The sequence below is a fragment of the Cuculus canorus genome, chromosome 11 (genome assembly GCF_017976375.1).
Source record: "Cuculus canorus isolate bCucCan1 chromosome 11, bCucCan1.pri, whole genome shotgun sequence".
Classification (NCBI taxonomy): Eukaryota; Metazoa; Chordata; class Aves; order Cuculiformes; family Cuculidae; genus Cuculus; species Cuculus canorus.
In genome coordinates this window covers 8,885,541-8,900,528 of record NC_071411.1, presented here as the reverse complement: position 1 = coordinate 8,900,528, position 14,988 = coordinate 8,885,541, and the positions used below count along the sequence as shown (strand labels likewise).

Sequence of the window (14,988 nt, the reverse complement as noted above, 5' to 3'; positions counted from 1 at the left end):
AGGCAGAAACCCAAGGTGCAGGCAGGGAGATGGGGTGCAGGGCAGAGATCTGAGGTGCAGGCAGGGAGATGGGGTCCATCACCGTGTGACAGCCACTCAGGGTACAGCACTGAGCCGGTGTAACTCTGTGGTGCCACGGCCATGCCAGCGCCAGCCCGAGCCCCGGCAGCTCTCCAGCAGGGCGATGAAGCTCATTAGCTAATTCCCTACACCTTGGCAGACCCCGCGGCCCCGCGAGTGCCGGTGCGGGGCGGGAGGAGGGACCGGGGGATGCCCGGGCCACCCGCAGCCCTGCCCGGTCCCTGCCAGGTCGCCCGGATTCCACAGCCGCCGGCACTGGGGGGGCTTTCCCGGGGGCGCGGGGGGGGGGGCGCTCTGCCCGCCACCGAGCCGTGTCCCGCCGCTTTCCCCCCGCCCGGCGGGGCCGGTCCCGGTGCCCCTCCGGGCCCCCCCACGGTGCGGGCGGGTTCCCGCGGCGCGTGCCCGCCCGCCGCCCGCCTCGCCGCAGAGCCCGGCCCGCACCTGCACCCGCACCGGCACCGGCACCGGCACCGGCACCGGCAGGTCAGCGGGGGGACCGAGGGGCGGCGGGAGGGGGCACCGGCACCGGGTACAGGGCGGGATGCGGCGGCCCCGCTCCACTCCGCAGCCTGTCGGTGCCGGCCCGGTGCGGGCCCGGCTGGGCTGAGCCGCGGGTGCGGGGACGCGGCAAGGAGAACCGGGAGCGCCGGGGCGGGGGGCACCGGGGAGGGGACAGCGGGGATGGAGGCACTGGGGATGAAGGCACCGGGGAGGGGGCACCGGGGAGGGGACGGAGGGGATGGAGACACCGGGGATGGAGACACCGGGGATGGAGCAGCGGGGATGGAGACACAGGGGAGGGGACAACAGGGATGGACATCAGGGATGGAGCACCGGGAATGGAACATCAGGGAGGCGACACCGGGGAGGAGACACCGGAGAGGGGACAGCGGGGAGGGGACAGCAGGCAGGCCACACCGGGGATGGTGGGGGTAGGGATCACTAAGCACCAAGGACCACCACGACCGGGGATACCAGGACGGGGACTGCGAGCACGGGGGACACTGGGGAGAGGAAAGCTGGGAATGGGACCACTGGCAGCAGGGACAGCAGGGATGGTGGCGGGTGGGAGCAGGGCCCAGGGGCAGCCCAGCTGCTGTCTCTCTCCCGGGGCAGCGGTTTCCGTGGGCTCGGCACCCCCATGGCCGGTGGTGTGAGCCCCCCAGCAGCCACCCTGACTCCTGGCTCACCGAGCCCTCTGTCCCCGCAGGGCCAGCCGGGCGCGCACCATGGCCACAGCACAGCTCGTCACCTGGGGGCTGCTCCTGGCTGCCGGGGTCCCCGCCGAGGCCCAGGGGATACTGACGGTGTCCCCAGGTGGGACCCTGCAGCGGGGCAGGGAGCCCCTGCACAGCCCTGCCTGGGGACAGTGGCCTGGCCCATCCCTGGCTTGGGAGGCGTCGGGGGACCCAAGTGGCGCTGGGGACTTCGGGAGCGAGCGCTGGGGCGGGGGCAGCCCCGTGCGCTGGTCCCCACTGCTGAGGGCAGGGGATGCCACCGGGCCACCCCTGGAGATGGAAAGCAAAGGGGCAGGCGCTGGCACCAGGGCCTGGCGGGACCGTGACACGACTGTGGCCGTGGCAGAGGAGACGCTCATCGCCTGGCAAGGACACGAGGCCAGAGGCCAGGACAGCCCCCAGGGACAGACCTGGCTGCCCCACAGCGCTGCGCTGGGGACACCAGGCCCCGAGGTGCCCTCGGACACGGGGCCAGGCTCCACGGGGCCATCCTGGGAAGGGAAGGGACCATCCCTGGCTGGGCAGAGTGCCACCCCCAGCCTTCAGCCAACCGTGTCCACCATCGCCCTGACCCCCACGCCAGCAGCAGGGACGGGGCTGGGGACAGTGGATGCCCACACCTGGGGACAGCCAGCGGTGGGAGGACCCACGACAGCCCTGGGCATCCCCCAGGGGACACAGCTCATTCCAGCCAGCAGCCAGCTGGTCCCCCTGGGCACTGTCCTTGTCCCCCAGCCCATGGGCACAGGGCCAGCCCGGGGTCCCCATGCCACCCACAGCTCTGTGCAGCTGGAGGGCAGACAGGGGGACCTGGAGAAGCCCCCCAGCCCTTCCCCAGCTCTGCCCAGCTCTGCATCACGGCTGCCTCCCACAGCCCCGTCCTGGAGGCTGGCTGAGCCCTGGACCCGGGTGCTCCCAGCCCACCAACGCAGCACCCGGAGGGCTCCATTTGGCCATGCCACCACCAGCCCTGGGGGTGCAACACACATGAACCCCAGGCCAACGGGGCAGCAGGGACCCCAGCCTGCCCCGGGGGCTGCCTTTGGCACCAGTCCCACGTCACTGCCTGCCTCCAGCACGGCCCTTCCTGGCACCCCTGGCACAGGTAGGAGCCAGCGCAGCGTGGGGTCTCCCTGGTGGGGACTTGAGCCCCTGCAGGTGCCACCACCTGGCTCTGCCCTCTCTTGCAGGGCTGCTGCCCGAGGAGGACGTCGGCTCCCCGCAGCGGGTCCGGGGTGCTGTGGGCCCTGTGAGAACCCCAAATGCCTCCGAGGCCATCCCACAGCCAACACCACATCCCACCAGAGGGACGGGCAGGACCAAGCACTCAGGTGACACTGGGCCACAGCCAAGCCCATCGAGTTGGTCCCCAGTGGGGAATGTCATGGGAGCCCATCCTTGGGGCATCAGGGCTGGCAGGGGAGATGGCAGCTATCTTGGGCCACACAGCTGGATGCAGTGACACCTTCAATCAGGATTGTGCCTGGCGATGTCCCTAATCTACTCTGAGATTAGTGCTAAATGCCCAGCGGGTGGCATCTTCCCTGGGGGGGGTCAGGGATGTGCCCAGGTCCATGCCAATCCCTGTACCCTGGGTCCTGCCAGAGCCCCCCAGGGAGGTGCCAGGGCATCTCCTGCTGCAGTGCTGCGGCTGATGCATCCTGGCCGTGGGCTGCAGGTGGGGGGTGGGTGTCACCAAGCCAGTGTGTGGTGTCCCTCAGATCCCCATTGACCACCCCTCTCCTTCCTGCCCGCAGATACCCCAGGGACGCAGCCCCCACCTCATGGTCCTGCAGCCCCCTCGGCCACATGGCGGATAGCAGGGCTAACAACGCTGCCAGCTCCCCGGCATCCATCCACGCGGCAGCCACAACCTAGCCAGCCCTCCCCGGCACCAGGGGCCAACGCCACAGGGCTGCGGTGGGCCGAGCTGCGGCGCCAGCTGGGCTTCGCCTGGGATGGCCATGTCTATGGGGTGGCCGCCGTCTTCCTGCTGCTGGCACTGGGCTGCCTGGCTGGGCTGGTAGGGGCGGCCACCCTGCGTCCTCCGCACCTGCCCCATGTTTTAGGGGCCCACAGCCTGCTGCTGGCTGCCTGCCTGCTGCGGGCCACCTTCCTGCTGCTGGACCCCTATGGGGCGCGGGGCCGTCTGCCCCCCCGGGCGCTGCTGCTGCTCAGCACGACCCCCTTTCCCCTGCTGCTCAGCACCTTCGCCCTCCTGCTCCAGCGGCTCCAGCGCCTGGCCCAGCTCCGGCTGCTGCCGGGGCGGCTCCGGGGGCTGCCGGCGCTGGGGGCTGCTGCCGCCCTGCAGAGTGGGGTGCTGGGGGGCGCAGACCTGCTGCCCCCCCGGCTGGGCTCCAATGCCGCGCTAGGGCTGCAGGCGCTGGGCTGCGGGGCTGGGTCCCTGCTGCTGTTGGGGGGGCTCTGGGGGTGCTGGCGGGTGCTGCGGGCACCCCGGCAAGGGCCGGGGGGCGGTGAGAGGCCGGGGCTGCGGCGGGGGGCTTGGGCGTTGCTGGCAGCAGCGGTGTTGGGGCTGCCAGTGTGCGGCCTGCAGCTCTACAGCGCGCTGTGGCTGCGGGGCGTCCTGGGCACCCCCAGGCGATTCTCCCGGCCTGGCTGGGCAGCACAGCTCTGGCTGCGGGTCGGCGAGCTGGGCATGGTACTGGCACTGCTGGCAGCGGCTGCCGAGCTGCTGTGCTGCCGGTGCCGCCGCCGCAGCCCCACCAGCCACTCCTGCTGGGCCAAGGCGCTGCGGTACTTCTGCACCAGCCGCAAAGCTGAGGTGCCCGAGTACCCCAACAACTGCTACGACTGGGCCGGCAGCAGCACTGGCGGCAGCGGCCCAGAGCGGGCACCTACCAACGACATCTCCAAGAGCCTCATTCGCAACCCAGCGGAGCAGCTGCCCCTGCGGGCACTCAAGGACAGCAACGAGGCCTGGGCGGCCGCTGCCGGAATGCCGGGGCTCAGCCCCAAGTGCCCCAATGCGGTGGTTGCCCGCTCCTGTGCTGCCTTTGAGCAGGGTTCGTCCCCGTCGCTGGGAGAACTGGTCTTCCGCCCGCCGTCACCCATCAACTTGCGCCGCAGCATCGACCAGGCACTCTGCCGCCGGCACCTTCTGCACGACAGCCTCTTCAGCCAGCCCCGACGTGGCTCTGGCACCTCACTGCACAGCTCCCTGGCCCCTGCTGAGACCCCACGCCTGGGGCGCATGGTGCGGTGCAGCTCGCTGACCGAGCTGCCTGGCCCCCGGCAGCCCCCCGGCACCATCACCGTCACCGTCACCGCCTCAGCCAGCTCACTGGACAGCAGCTCACTGAAGATCAGCTGGAACCCCTGGCGCCATGGGCTCTCCTCGCCCGACAGCCTGCCCCTGGATGAAGCACCCAGCCGTGCCCCCCTCCTGGTGCCCGCCGTGCCCCCCAGCTGGGAGCGCGAGGGCCCCCGCAGCTTCCCAGCTCTTGGAAAGGCGACGGACACCCGCAGCCTCTCCAGTGACACCATCGAGCTCTGAGCTGGGGAGCTGCAAGAATGGGCAGAGATTGGGGGCGCAGGGGATGAGCCCGGCAGTGGGGTCTGGGGGCCGGATCCTGCACCCCTGCAAAGCAGGGAAGGAGGGAGGAGCTGGACTGGGCAGCTCCGTTTGTGCCAAACCAGAGAAATAAAGTTTTATGTTGGGAGGTAGCCCTGTTGGCGTGCAGAGGTGGCAGTGGGCAGCAGCACCCCCAGCCCCACCCCAGCCCCCTTCCCCAAGCAGCCATGTTAGGTGTGCAGAGCTTTATTTCCTGAGATATGGACACACGGACAGATGAGCACACCCCGATGGACAAACCACGGACAAATGCAACGGCCACGCTCATGCATCTGGCAGTGCCCCCTGCTGCCAGCACGACAGCCGGGGAGCAGCCCCTGCCCCGCTGCCCTGCAGGAGCCCCCAGCCCCCCCAGCCCGGGAGGGGAGAGATGGGCTCTGCACAGAGATGGGGGGAGGAAGGAGTGTAGGGGCAACTCTCCCAGTCCTAAGGTGCAGGGCAGAGGGGGGACCCAGCCCCCACTGCCCCACAGGGAACAGTCTTATGAGGACACACCAGCAAGCCCAGCCTGGGAGACACTCACTGGTCATGCAGCACGGCCGAGCTGTGACAGCATCACCATCCCGGCATCTGGCAGTGCCAGAGCACTCCCCAACCTGCCACGGTGCTGGGCCTGTCCTCCAGAGCACAAGGGGCTGGGGCAGCATGCTGTGTCCCCCCCTCGCTGCCACACTGGCCAGAGGGAGCGGTGCAGGAGCTCCCTGGGGACCAGGCACCCCACCTTGTTCTCCTGGGGAGGTGGTGAGACCCTGCACTAACGGGGCTGGGGGACGCATGCACGGCACAGCACTGCACGCAGGACTTGGCCTCAGCAGCCCCTGCTGGGGGGGCAGTCTCACACCCTGGGTTGAACCTACGCCCTCCCAGGCCACACCTGGCAGCCCCAGAGCTATCTGCCCTTCATGAAGCCATCGAGGACGCGGTCACTGCGGTCAGAGAGCCAGTAGCCAGCCATGGCGGCCACGGCACCGATGAAGATGGCAGTGAAGACCATGTCACCCTTGGCCGCCAGCGTGGCGAGGGCGCAGATCATCACACCAAAGAACATCTGCTGCAGCACCACCACCTCGTCGTCCGTCACATCATCAAAGAAGCCCTTCTCTGGGGCATCTGCAAGGACAGCGCCCATGGAAGGGCACGGCCAGGGGGGCAGAGCCCCCCACGCCCCTTGCCCGCAGCCCAAAATACCCGTCACATCAGGCCATACCAGGGGGCTTGTCCTCCACGCACTGCCCATCCCGCCGGACGTGGCCACTGGCGCAGACACACCGGTAGCTGCCCTCCGTGTTCTCACACACTTCCTGCACCCCCGTGCACACCGGCTCCTCGGCACTGGCACACTCATCCACATCTGCGAGGGGAGGCAGAGCTTGGACATGGCTCAGGCTGTGGGGAGGGGGCAGAGCTGACCCTCGCCTGTGGAAACCACTCACCCAGGCACTTGGCTCCATCCCGCCAGTAGCCCTTGTTGCATTTCTTGCAGCGAGCTGGCCCGGCCCCCATGCAGCCGATGCAGGCTGTGGAGCAGTCTGCCATGGGGAGAGAAGCTGGGATCACTGCCCGAGACCCCTCCCGGCCCAGCCAGGGGCAGCCTGGGCAGGGGGGAATCCCCGAGCAAGGGGGAGCTGCTCATACAGAACCCCATCCTCCTCCGCCTGACCTCGGCACTCATAGGAGCCCTCCGTGTTGACACAGAACTGGTTGGCTCGGCAGTGTGCCATCTCCGTGCCGCACTCATCAATGTCTGGGGGAGAGCAAGGGTGGTCCTGCTGAGCCCCAGCTCCTGGGACACCGTCACAAACAGCCCTGAAAGCGTCTGCTGTCCCCCCAGCCCTCACCGATGCAGCGGTGCTCGTGCAGCATCCAGCCCCTCTTGCAGCGAAGGCAGCTGGAGTCTTCTGGCCCCGTGCAGCGCCCACATGCCCGGTAGCACTCTGTGGGCACGGGAGAGCAGGCATGGGTGCGGGTAGGGCAGAACTGCCTGCACCCAGTGCAGGTGGCATTAGGGCAGACACCCAACTGCACACCCCCTCCTCACCAGCCCGGCTCTCTACCTACCAGCACATATCAGGTGGCTCTTGTTCCGCGAGGCCTCGTAGTAGCCATCACCACACTCGGCACAGAAGGGGCCACCATAGCCTGGGCTGCAGACACACAGGCCAGTGCCACGGCGTGTGCCATCGCCATCGCATCGCCCATTGCCGCTGCAGGGCTGCTGGGGCCCACCAGCACAGGCTGCACGGGGAGAGACCAGCCGGCTGGCAGCCGGGTTTGGGGCATGCCAGAGGGCCCTTCCGGACCTTCCAGCACCCCACGAGCACCCCACGAGCACCGCAGCTACTCACGCCGGCAGTCAGAGCCATAGGTGCCAGGCGGGCAGCACAGCTCCAGCCGGTCCATGCACAGCCATTGGAAGAAATCAGGATGCTGCTGCCGCCTGGGGAGAAGGGGGATACAGCATTCGGCCCACTGCCATCCTCGTCCCCCCACGTCCCTGTCCCCACACTCACTCGTGGAACCACCACTGCTCTATGTGTTCCTCGCTCCGCTCCAGCAGCTGGTGGCAGGCGAAGTCAGAAGGGGTGCAGACACCCTCCAGCACCTCCAGCAGACGGGTCTCGCTGTGGTGACAGGGGGTCAGGGTGGAGATGTGTCCCACTGGGGCAGCTTTGCTCCCCCCAATTCCCTGGCTAGGGGACACCCACCTGTGCTGGTACTTGGACAGCTTCTCCTCCTCCCAGGCTGTGTTGCCCCCACCGAAGCCTTCATGCTCCGTTCGCTCCAGGCCCTGGGCAGGCATTGGGGGGAGGCAGTACAGGTGTGTGACTCCCAATAACCCCTGTAGGATCCCTGTAGGGTCTCCACTGGACTGTCTTTCCTTCCCACAGTGACCCCAAATCACCCCAGGGACCCTGACCTGCCACTCTCCCGCAGGACGCCCCCTACCTCTCCAATGTCCTCCTAGGCCACCCACCCTGGGCACTGTCACCAACTTGTCCCCTACAGTTTGTGCTCCCTGCGCACCCCCACCAGCCACACCACCCTACCCAGGAGCCACCCCCCCTGCGTCAGGCCACCCCAAGCCCCACAGGCTGTGTCCCCCTCATGTGTCACCCTTGTTCCTCCCTGCCTGCCACCCATGTTTCCTCCCATCACCCATGTCCCATACCTATCAATGGTGTCCCCCTGCCTGTCACCCATGTGCCCCCTGCCACCCGTGTCCCATGCCTATCAGTGGTGTCCCCCTGCCTGTCACTAGCATCCCCCTGCCTGCCACCTGTGTCCCCCTGCCTGCCACCCACACTCCCCCCACCACTCATGTCCGCCCTGCTTGACACCCGCAATCCTCTGCCTGTCACCCGTGTCCCCCCCACCTGCCACCCTCATTCCCCATCGCCACCTGTGTCCCCCTGCTCGTCACTCATGTCCTCACCGCCTGACATCCTTGTCCCCCGTCTGTCACCCATGTCCCACGCATCTGTGTCCCCATTGTCCGTGTCCCCTTGCCTGCCACCTGTGTCCCCCATCTGCCACCCCTCCCACCTGCCACCCATGTTCTCCGCACCTGTCACCCATGTACCTACCTGACACTCGTTGTCCCCTCGCGCCACCTGTGTCCCTATCGCCCGTGTCCCCTTGCCTGCCAACCATGTCCCCCCACCTGTCACCCCCCCGCCTGCCACCCATGTCCCCCATCACCACCAGCGTCCCCCTGCCCATCACCCATGCCCTCACTGCCTGCCACCTTGTCCCCCGCCTGTCACCCGTGTCCCCCCTTCGCCACCCGTGTCTCCGTCGCCAGTGTCCCCTTACCCGCCACCCGTGTCCCGCCACCCGTGTCCCCCCACCCATGCCCCCCCGCCGTCCCCGCACCCTGCTGAAGCTGTCGGCCAGGCTGCGGCAGGCTCGGCAGGGCTCGGCGCCGTCGCGGTCCGGGTGTGCGGCGGCCAGCAGAGCCCCCCCGAGCAGCGCGGCCAGCAGGGCGCCCCCCCCGCGCCGCGCCGCCATCCTCCGCCCCGCGCCGCTGACTCAGCGCGCACCGCCCCCGCCAATGGCCGAGCGAAGGCCCCGCGCCAACAGCCAATCCGCACCGCCCAACGGGACCCGCCCCCTCTGTGCCCAGCCAATAAGCACCGCCCAATGGGACCCGCCCCCTCCGTGTCCAGCCAATCAGCACCGCCTCCTGGCTCCGCCCCCTCTGTCCACAGCCAATCAGCACTGCATGTGGCCCCGCCCCCTGCATCCAGCCAATCAGCACCGCCTTATGGCCCCGCCCCATGCACCCAGCCAATCAGCACTCTCTCTGGCCCCGCCCCGGACATTCAGCCAATCCGAGTCCCGATAAGCCCCGCCCCCTGCGCGCTCAGCCAACCCAGGACACCTTCCCCCACTCCCGACAAACTGGTCCAGTTCGCCTTCATTCCCTACCTGAACTGGTCCAGTTCCATTTCATCCCCCAAGCTGCTCCAGTTGCCCCTTATCTCCCCACTGAACTGCTTCAGTTCCTGTTTATCCTCCCAAACTGATCCAGTACCCCATCACTCTACCTGAACTTTTCCATTTCCCCCTCATCACCCCCTAACTCGTGCAGTTCCCTCTTATACTCCACGGGCTGCTCTAGTTCCCCCTCAGCCCCCAAATCTGCCCAGTTTCTCCTCATCTGCCCCTGAACCAGCCCAGTTCCCCATCACCCTACCAGAACTGTCCCAGTTGCCCACCCACCCTCCAACCAAACCAGCCCAGTTCCCCTTCACCCCCTGAAACCACCCCCAGCTCACACCCCCCGTTCCTGCTGTCCAACCTCCCCTTACTCCCTATCACCCCTCACCAATCTCTCCCATTCTCCACCACCACCACAGGGACTGGACGCATCCTTGGCAAAGGTACCATTACCACTTTATTCCCCCAGCGCCCGCCGCAGCCCCTCAGCCACCGCTGCCACGTACGGCTCCGGCCACTGACCCGGTCCCGCCAGCGCCCGCAGGAACCCCGCCGTCTCGCTGGGCAGCGCAAAGGCAGGGGCTGCCCACAGTGCTGGTGGCACCGCTGGCACCAAGGCCTCTAGCCGAGCCACCACATAGCGCCCATTGCCTGCTGCCAGCACTGGCATGGCACAGGACAGAGCTGCCGCAAACACCTCACAGGGTGCTACCGTAGGGACATCATCAGGGCTAGGGCCATGCCGGGGGCCAGCGATGCTTTCAGCGTCCCTGGCCCCCGGCACGGCTCTGGCCCTGGCATCCCACCGGCTTGTAGCCGCCACAGCCGACGGGGAGAGGAGGAGGATGATGGTGTCACCCTCGCGCAGTGCTCGGCGATGATGGGCGTGCAGCCAGGGCAGCGGCCCCCACGCTGCCACCCCACTGCCACCGCCCGGGGCTGCCACCACCGCCAGCCCCAGCGGGCGCAGGGCTGCCATCAAGGCACATGCTGCCCGCTCTGCTGCCGGCTCCGCTGCGTGCACCAGCAGCGCCCGTCGGCCTCGCAGCGGGCCTGGGGGAAGGACTGTCAGCATTTGAACCCCTCCGAGGAACCCTGTACCCACCCCATTGTGGGACGCAGTGGGGACCACCCATAATGGGGGGACCACCCCTTGCCGCACCGTTCTACCCACCCTATGGGGCAACCACAGTGGGAAGCAGGCTGGGACCACCCACAATGGGGCGACCCATCCCCTGGCTCTGTCCCCAAGCCCTGCAGCACCCCCTGTACCCAAGGTAAAGGACAGCCATGGCGGGAAGCAAGCTGAGACCACCACTGATCGGGGACCCACCCTTTGTTCACTCCCTCAATCCCCTTACCCGCTCTAAGGATAGTCACAGCAGGAGGCAGGCTGGGACCCTCCAATAGAGTTCCCACCCTCTACTCTGTCTCCCTCCACCCCTATTGATGCTATGGGGCAGCCGTGGTGGGAAGCAAGCAGGGACCCTTACTTCGCTCTGATCCTTGTAGGAAAGATAGACATGCCTGCCCCCCCCCTCCAGACCCCAGGCTTGCCCCACACTCACCCTCGGAGCCATAGTCAGCCCTCAGGGTCTTCAGCCAGCCTGTGGGGAGGAGAGGCAGTGAGTTGGGGTCCCGGGTTGGGTCCTGGGCTGGGCACAGCTCCCAGGCAGGCACTGCTCACCTTTTGCATCCTCTTTCTTCAGCAGGAGTAGGAGGATGAGGCAGGCAGCTCCCAGCAGCACCCCCATCCACACCAGTGCCCAGCGGGTGCGCAGGTCTGTGGGGCAGGGGTCAGCATCCACCGAGGGCCCCCAGCACTCACAGAGGGTCCCCAGCACATGCCCAGTGGCTCCACAGGGCAGGTGCCCTCCCTCAGCCCCACACTGGACCCCCTTTCCCCTGGCATGGCTGGGAACACTCACACTTATGCAGGGGACAAGCCCAGAGCGTGACCTCAGTGCCATTCTCAGGGTGCCAGATCTGTGGGGATGGGGACATGTCACACGCTGCCTGGTCCATGCCAGCTGCCCACCATCTGCCCACACTGACCTGTCTGCACCGCCCCATCGCCACATCCCTGCACAACTCCTCTTCCAGTAGCCCAGGGTGCCCAGCTCCCTGCAACGGCAGCAGGGGGTGAGGCCGCTGTTCCGATGGTGCCACCACTGCCAGGACACGGGGGTCCCTGCCCCTTACCACTCTGTCGAAGCTGGCAAGGGGCGTGCAGGTGCCCCGCTCCAGGGCACACAGCGAAGTGTTCCCCCCATGCTCCAGCAGCAGGAGGTCATCAGTGTGGCCAGGCAGGGCTCCTGGGGACGCACCAGAGGGCTGGGAAGGGCAGCGAGGAGAGGCCAGGGGATGCTCACCCCCAGACCCCTGGGCTGCCCCTGCCCTCCCGCCCCAGCAGTACTCACGGTCCCGCAGGCACTGTGTCAGCCGGACTTGCCCACCACTGCGCACCTGCCCCAGAGAGTAGGTTAGCAGTGCCTGGGGCCACCTGTGGGGCAGCCATGGGGCAGAGGAGCATCCTACCTGAACGCAGATGCTGGGGTGTGGCTGCAGCCCCCTAAACTCCTGGGGTCCCTGTGGGTGGAAGGGATGCTCCATCAGCGCTACCTGCTTCCTTCCCCATGCCCCCAGTGCCCCATGGAGCCCCACTCACCTGCCCCACAGCGGGCTGCTGCAGGCCAGGCAGGGCTTGGCAGGGTCCAGTGGGTGCCGGCTGCCAGCAGGGCACCAGCTCAGCCGGGAGGTCACAGGGGGCCGAGAGGGAGCAGGTCAGTGCCTGCCCTTCGGCATGCAAGATCAGCTGGCTGCGCGCCCACAGCCGCTCCCAGGCCTCAGCATCTGCGGTGGCAAGGGAGAGGGGTCTCACCCTGTGTGGCGTTCCCTCAGGTCCCCCCGTGTCCCAGCCTGCCTCAGCCCCACAGCATGGGTACCATGGGAGAAGGGGCACAGGCTGGCCCGCAGTGGGTCCTGGGTCTCCAGCCAGACCTGAGAAGGGTAGAGAGAGAAGGACAAAAGGATGACCATGAGAGAACTACCCCCCCCAGGATACTGAAAGGAACCCAGAGTCCCTGTGCTTTGGTGACAGCTTGGCCACCCCAGCCGTGCCCCACGAGGTGCCCACCTGCAGGCAGAGGCAGGGCAGCACCTCCTCGGCTGGCAAGCTGTAGTTCATGGGGCCGCTCTATTGCCAGGAACCAGACGTGGGTCACCCCATGGCAAATCACCCCCCAGCAGGGTCACCCCAGTCCCCCTGCACGGAGGGACCCACTCTGGGGGGACCCTCTCATGATGCCCTGCCTGTAACACAGACGTGGCTTCCCAGAGGGTGGGGGGCAGTGGCCAGAGCCCAGCCAAGGCACGGGGTCAGGGAAGGGGTTCATACTCACTGCGGTTACCGCACGCCCTGGCCCACCAGCACCGTGGCTCTGGTTGTGGTAGAGCCGGAGGGTGTAGCTGTGCTCCGTCGCAGCGCCTTGCACCTCCACGACCACCTCGTTCAGCCCCGGGGAGATCTGCAGCTTGGGCACTGTGCCGGAGGTGGCTCAGGGCGCGGCACCCCGCGGGTCACCCTCTCCCCAGCACCCACCACCCAGTGCTCCCCAGGGGGCATGTGCCAAGGTGGGGGGTCCCAGCGCTGCCACAGCCAGGGGACACCAGCACTTACCTTGGCACTGGGGGACAGCAGACTGTGCCGCAGGCCACGAGCAGTCTGTGGGGACAGGGGGTCAGCGGGCAGGAGGGACAGGGGCCACTGTGGCAGGGCATGCCGGAGGCTCACCTGGCACCCGCTGCCGCCGGCTCAGTCTCCGGCGGCCACGTGAGTTGGTGTACGCTGTGACGCGGAGCTCAGAGCCCAGCGGCGCCTCGAAGCACCGGAAGGTCACCCAACCCTGGGCAGGAAAACCACCACTGCGCTGTGGCGAGGCATCGGCACCACCAACACCCGCCTCCTCGGTGCACAGGGCACAGGGCCACCATGCCACAGAGATACACCAGTGCCAGCACCCACATCCCCACGCACCGTGGTGCCCAGGGACTGTCGGTACACCCATCCCTGGCACCCCACACCTACATACCAAGGGTTGGCCGGGTAGCGTAGGGGCCAGTGGTGCCCACACCTCCACGGCCACACAGCGGGAGGAGGCGTACGCGTGCCCGGAGAGCAGCAGGAGCCCGGTGATGTTGGGCTGGGATGAGGCAGCCTCATCCACCAGTGACCGCTGCCCTCCGTCAGTGCCATCTTCTGTCCCGGGGTGGCCTGATGGCACAGCGTGGTGGGGCTCGCCGGTGCCGGGTGGCAGGGCCAGGTGCAGGTGAGCCTCCAGACAGGGCGAGCAGTCCATGGGCCCGGCACAGCGCAGCGCAGGCTGCAGGCGCAGCCGAGCCAGGGCCAGCCCGTGGCCGGGCTCCAGCGGCTCCAGCCCGCAGAGCACATCGGTGTCTATGGGAAGAGGAAGGGTGAAGGTGGGTGTGAGGTCCCATACCCTGCGTGAGCTGGGGACACTGGCAGTGGCACTTTCCCAGGAGGGGACACTTACAGAATCATAGAATGGTTTGGGTTGGAATGGACCTTAAAGATCATCTATTTCCAACCCCTCCACTTACCCAGGAAGGGACAGTTAACCAGGATGGGACACTTACCCAGGAAGGGACAGTTAACCAGGATGGGACACTTAACCCAGGAGGGGGCGAGTTATAGAATCACAGAATGGTTTGGGTTGGAAGGGAACTTAAAGATTGTCTATTTCCAACTTCCCCACCCACCCAGGACAGGACACTTACTTACCCAGGAGGGGACACTTAACTAGGCAGGGACATTAACCCAGCTGGGGACACTGACCCAGGCAGGGGCATTTACCCAGGAAGGGACACTTAACCAGGCAAGGGACACAGACACGGGAGGGGACACTGAATCAGGAGGGGACACTGAATCAGGAGGGGACACTTTCCCACGCAGGACACTTACCGAGGAGGTGGCAGGCGAGGCCCTGGCGGAGGCAGGGGTGAGCGGGGTGCCGGGCGCCGCTGGCCGAGACGCAGACACGGACCCACCTGCGAGCAGAGCAGGGTGTCGCGGGGGTCCCCGCGGTCCCCGCCCGCCGCCGCCAGCAGCAGCGCCAGCAGCGCCAGCCCCGCGGCGCCCATGCCGGGCCGCCCGCTCCCGGCTCCCGGGCCCCGCCGCCGCTCCCGCTTCCTGATCCGATCCCGGACACCCGGCCCGGCGCTGCGACCGCCCCGGGGAGGGGCCTCCCGCGCCGCTCCCGCACCCGCCGGCACCGGGACTGCACCCCACTTGCACATCGCATCGCCACCCGTGACACAGGGACAGGGTGGCACCTGCCCCACGGTGCGGACACGGTACCCCCGGAGCCGGCAGTGGCTGCGGGACAGGAGGGGACAGGCTGCACCCCATCTCCTTGCCACCCGTGACACAGAGTGACACTTGCTCCAGGACGGACACGGTGACACTGGGAGCTGCAGCAGCTGAGGGATGGGCTGCATCCCATTACCTCACCACCCGTGACACAGGGTGGCACCACGGGGGATAGGGTGACAGCTGCTCCGGGACAGACATGGTGCCCCTGGGAGCCAGCAGCAGCTGTGGAATGGGGCAGGACAGGC

At 67.7% G+C, this 14,988-nt stretch overlaps 3 protein-coding genes across 5 annotated transcripts; 1 reads left to right on the top strand and 2 right to left on the bottom strand.

Annotated features, from left to right (window-relative positions):
- The first annotated feature begins 103 nt into the window (after positions 1-103).
- On the top strand, positions 104-5,021 carry PRRT3 (proline rich transmembrane protein 3). Of its 2 annotated transcripts, XM_054076741.1 has the most exons (4): positions 104-564; positions 1,292-2,424; positions 2,510-2,650; positions 3,077-5,021. In XM_054076741.1, the coding sequence occupies exons 2-4, from the start codon at positions 1,311-1,313 to the stop codon at positions 4,831-4,833; spliced, it is 3,012 nt and encodes a 1,003-aa protein (XP_053932716.1). In that variant the 5' UTR covers positions 104-564; positions 1,292-1,310; the 3' UTR covers positions 4,834-5,021. The 2 variants fall into 2 exon arrangements, with proteins under 2 accessions (XP_053932716.1, XP_053932717.1); XM_054076742.1 differs by lacking the exon at positions 104-564 and having other exon boundaries at positions 866-2,424.
- Positions 5,022-5,093: 72 nt separating this feature from the next.
- Positions 5,094-8,955, bottom strand: CRELD1 (cysteine rich with EGF like domains 1). Of its 2 annotated transcripts, XM_054076710.1 has the most exons (10): positions 8,785-8,955; positions 7,617-7,699; positions 7,422-7,532; positions 7,257-7,348; positions 6,970-7,146; positions 6,750-6,845; positions 6,572-6,655; positions 6,345-6,440; positions 6,119-6,262; positions 5,094-6,021 (listed from the first exon to the last, which is right to left on the bottom strand). In XM_054076710.1, exons 1-10 carry the CDS (start codon positions 8,917-8,919, stop codon positions 5,801-5,803), a joined length of 1,239 nt encoding a protein of 412 aa, XP_053932685.1. In that variant the 5' UTR covers positions 8,920-8,955; the 3' UTR covers positions 5,094-5,800. The 2 variants fall into 2 exon arrangements, with proteins under 2 accessions (XP_053932685.1, XP_053932686.1); XM_054076711.1 differs by lacking the exon at positions 6,750-6,845.
- An 839-nt stretch (positions 8,956-9,794) lies between these two features.
- IL17RC (interleukin 17 receptor C) lies at positions 9,795-14,941 on the bottom strand. The gene is given in 19 exon segments (XM_054076867.1): positions 9,795-10,404; positions 10,920-10,958; positions 11,039-11,134; positions 11,280-11,337; positions 11,407-11,475; positions 11,554-11,666; positions 11,772-11,817; positions 11,890-11,940; positions 12,020-12,204; positions 12,297-12,351; positions 12,488-12,547; positions 12,753-12,892; positions 13,031-13,075; positions 13,145-13,256; positions 13,443-13,807; positions 14,333-14,354; positions 14,419-14,584; positions 14,586-14,648; positions 14,877-14,941. Coding segments are annotated over 19 exon segments (2,346 nt in total). The 3' UTR covers positions 9,795-9,808.
- Between the last annotated feature and the right edge of the window lie 47 nt (positions 14,942-14,988).

Excerpts from the sequence above, each read along its gene's own strand:
- PRRT3 (XM_054076741.1), top strand. The coding sequence starts at position 1,311 with ATGGCCACAGCACAGCTCGTCACCTGGGGGCTGCTCCTGGCTGCCGGG. Across the intron at positions 2,425-2,509 it reads TCCTGGCACCCCTGGCACAG|GGCTGCTGCCCGAGGAGGAC; the intron begins GTAGGAGCCAGC and ends CCTCTCTTGCAG. Across the intron at positions 2,651-3,076 it reads GGGCAGGACCAAGCACTCAG|ATACCCCAGGGACGCAGCCC; the intron begins GTGACACTGGGC and ends TCCTGCCCGCAG.
- CRELD1 (XM_054076710.1), bottom strand. The coding sequence starts at position 8,919 with ATGGCGGCGCGGCGCGGGGGGGGCGCCCTGCTGGCCGCGCTGCTCGGG. Across the intron at positions 7,700-8,784 it reads TGGCCGACAGCTTCAGCAGG|GGCCTGGAGCGAACGGAGCA; the intron begins GTGCGGGGACGG and ends ATGCCTGCCCAG. Across the intron at positions 7,533-7,616 it reads CTGTCCAAGTACCAGCACAG|CGAGACCCGTCTGCTGGAGG; the intron begins GTGGGTGTCCCC and ends CTGTCACCACAG.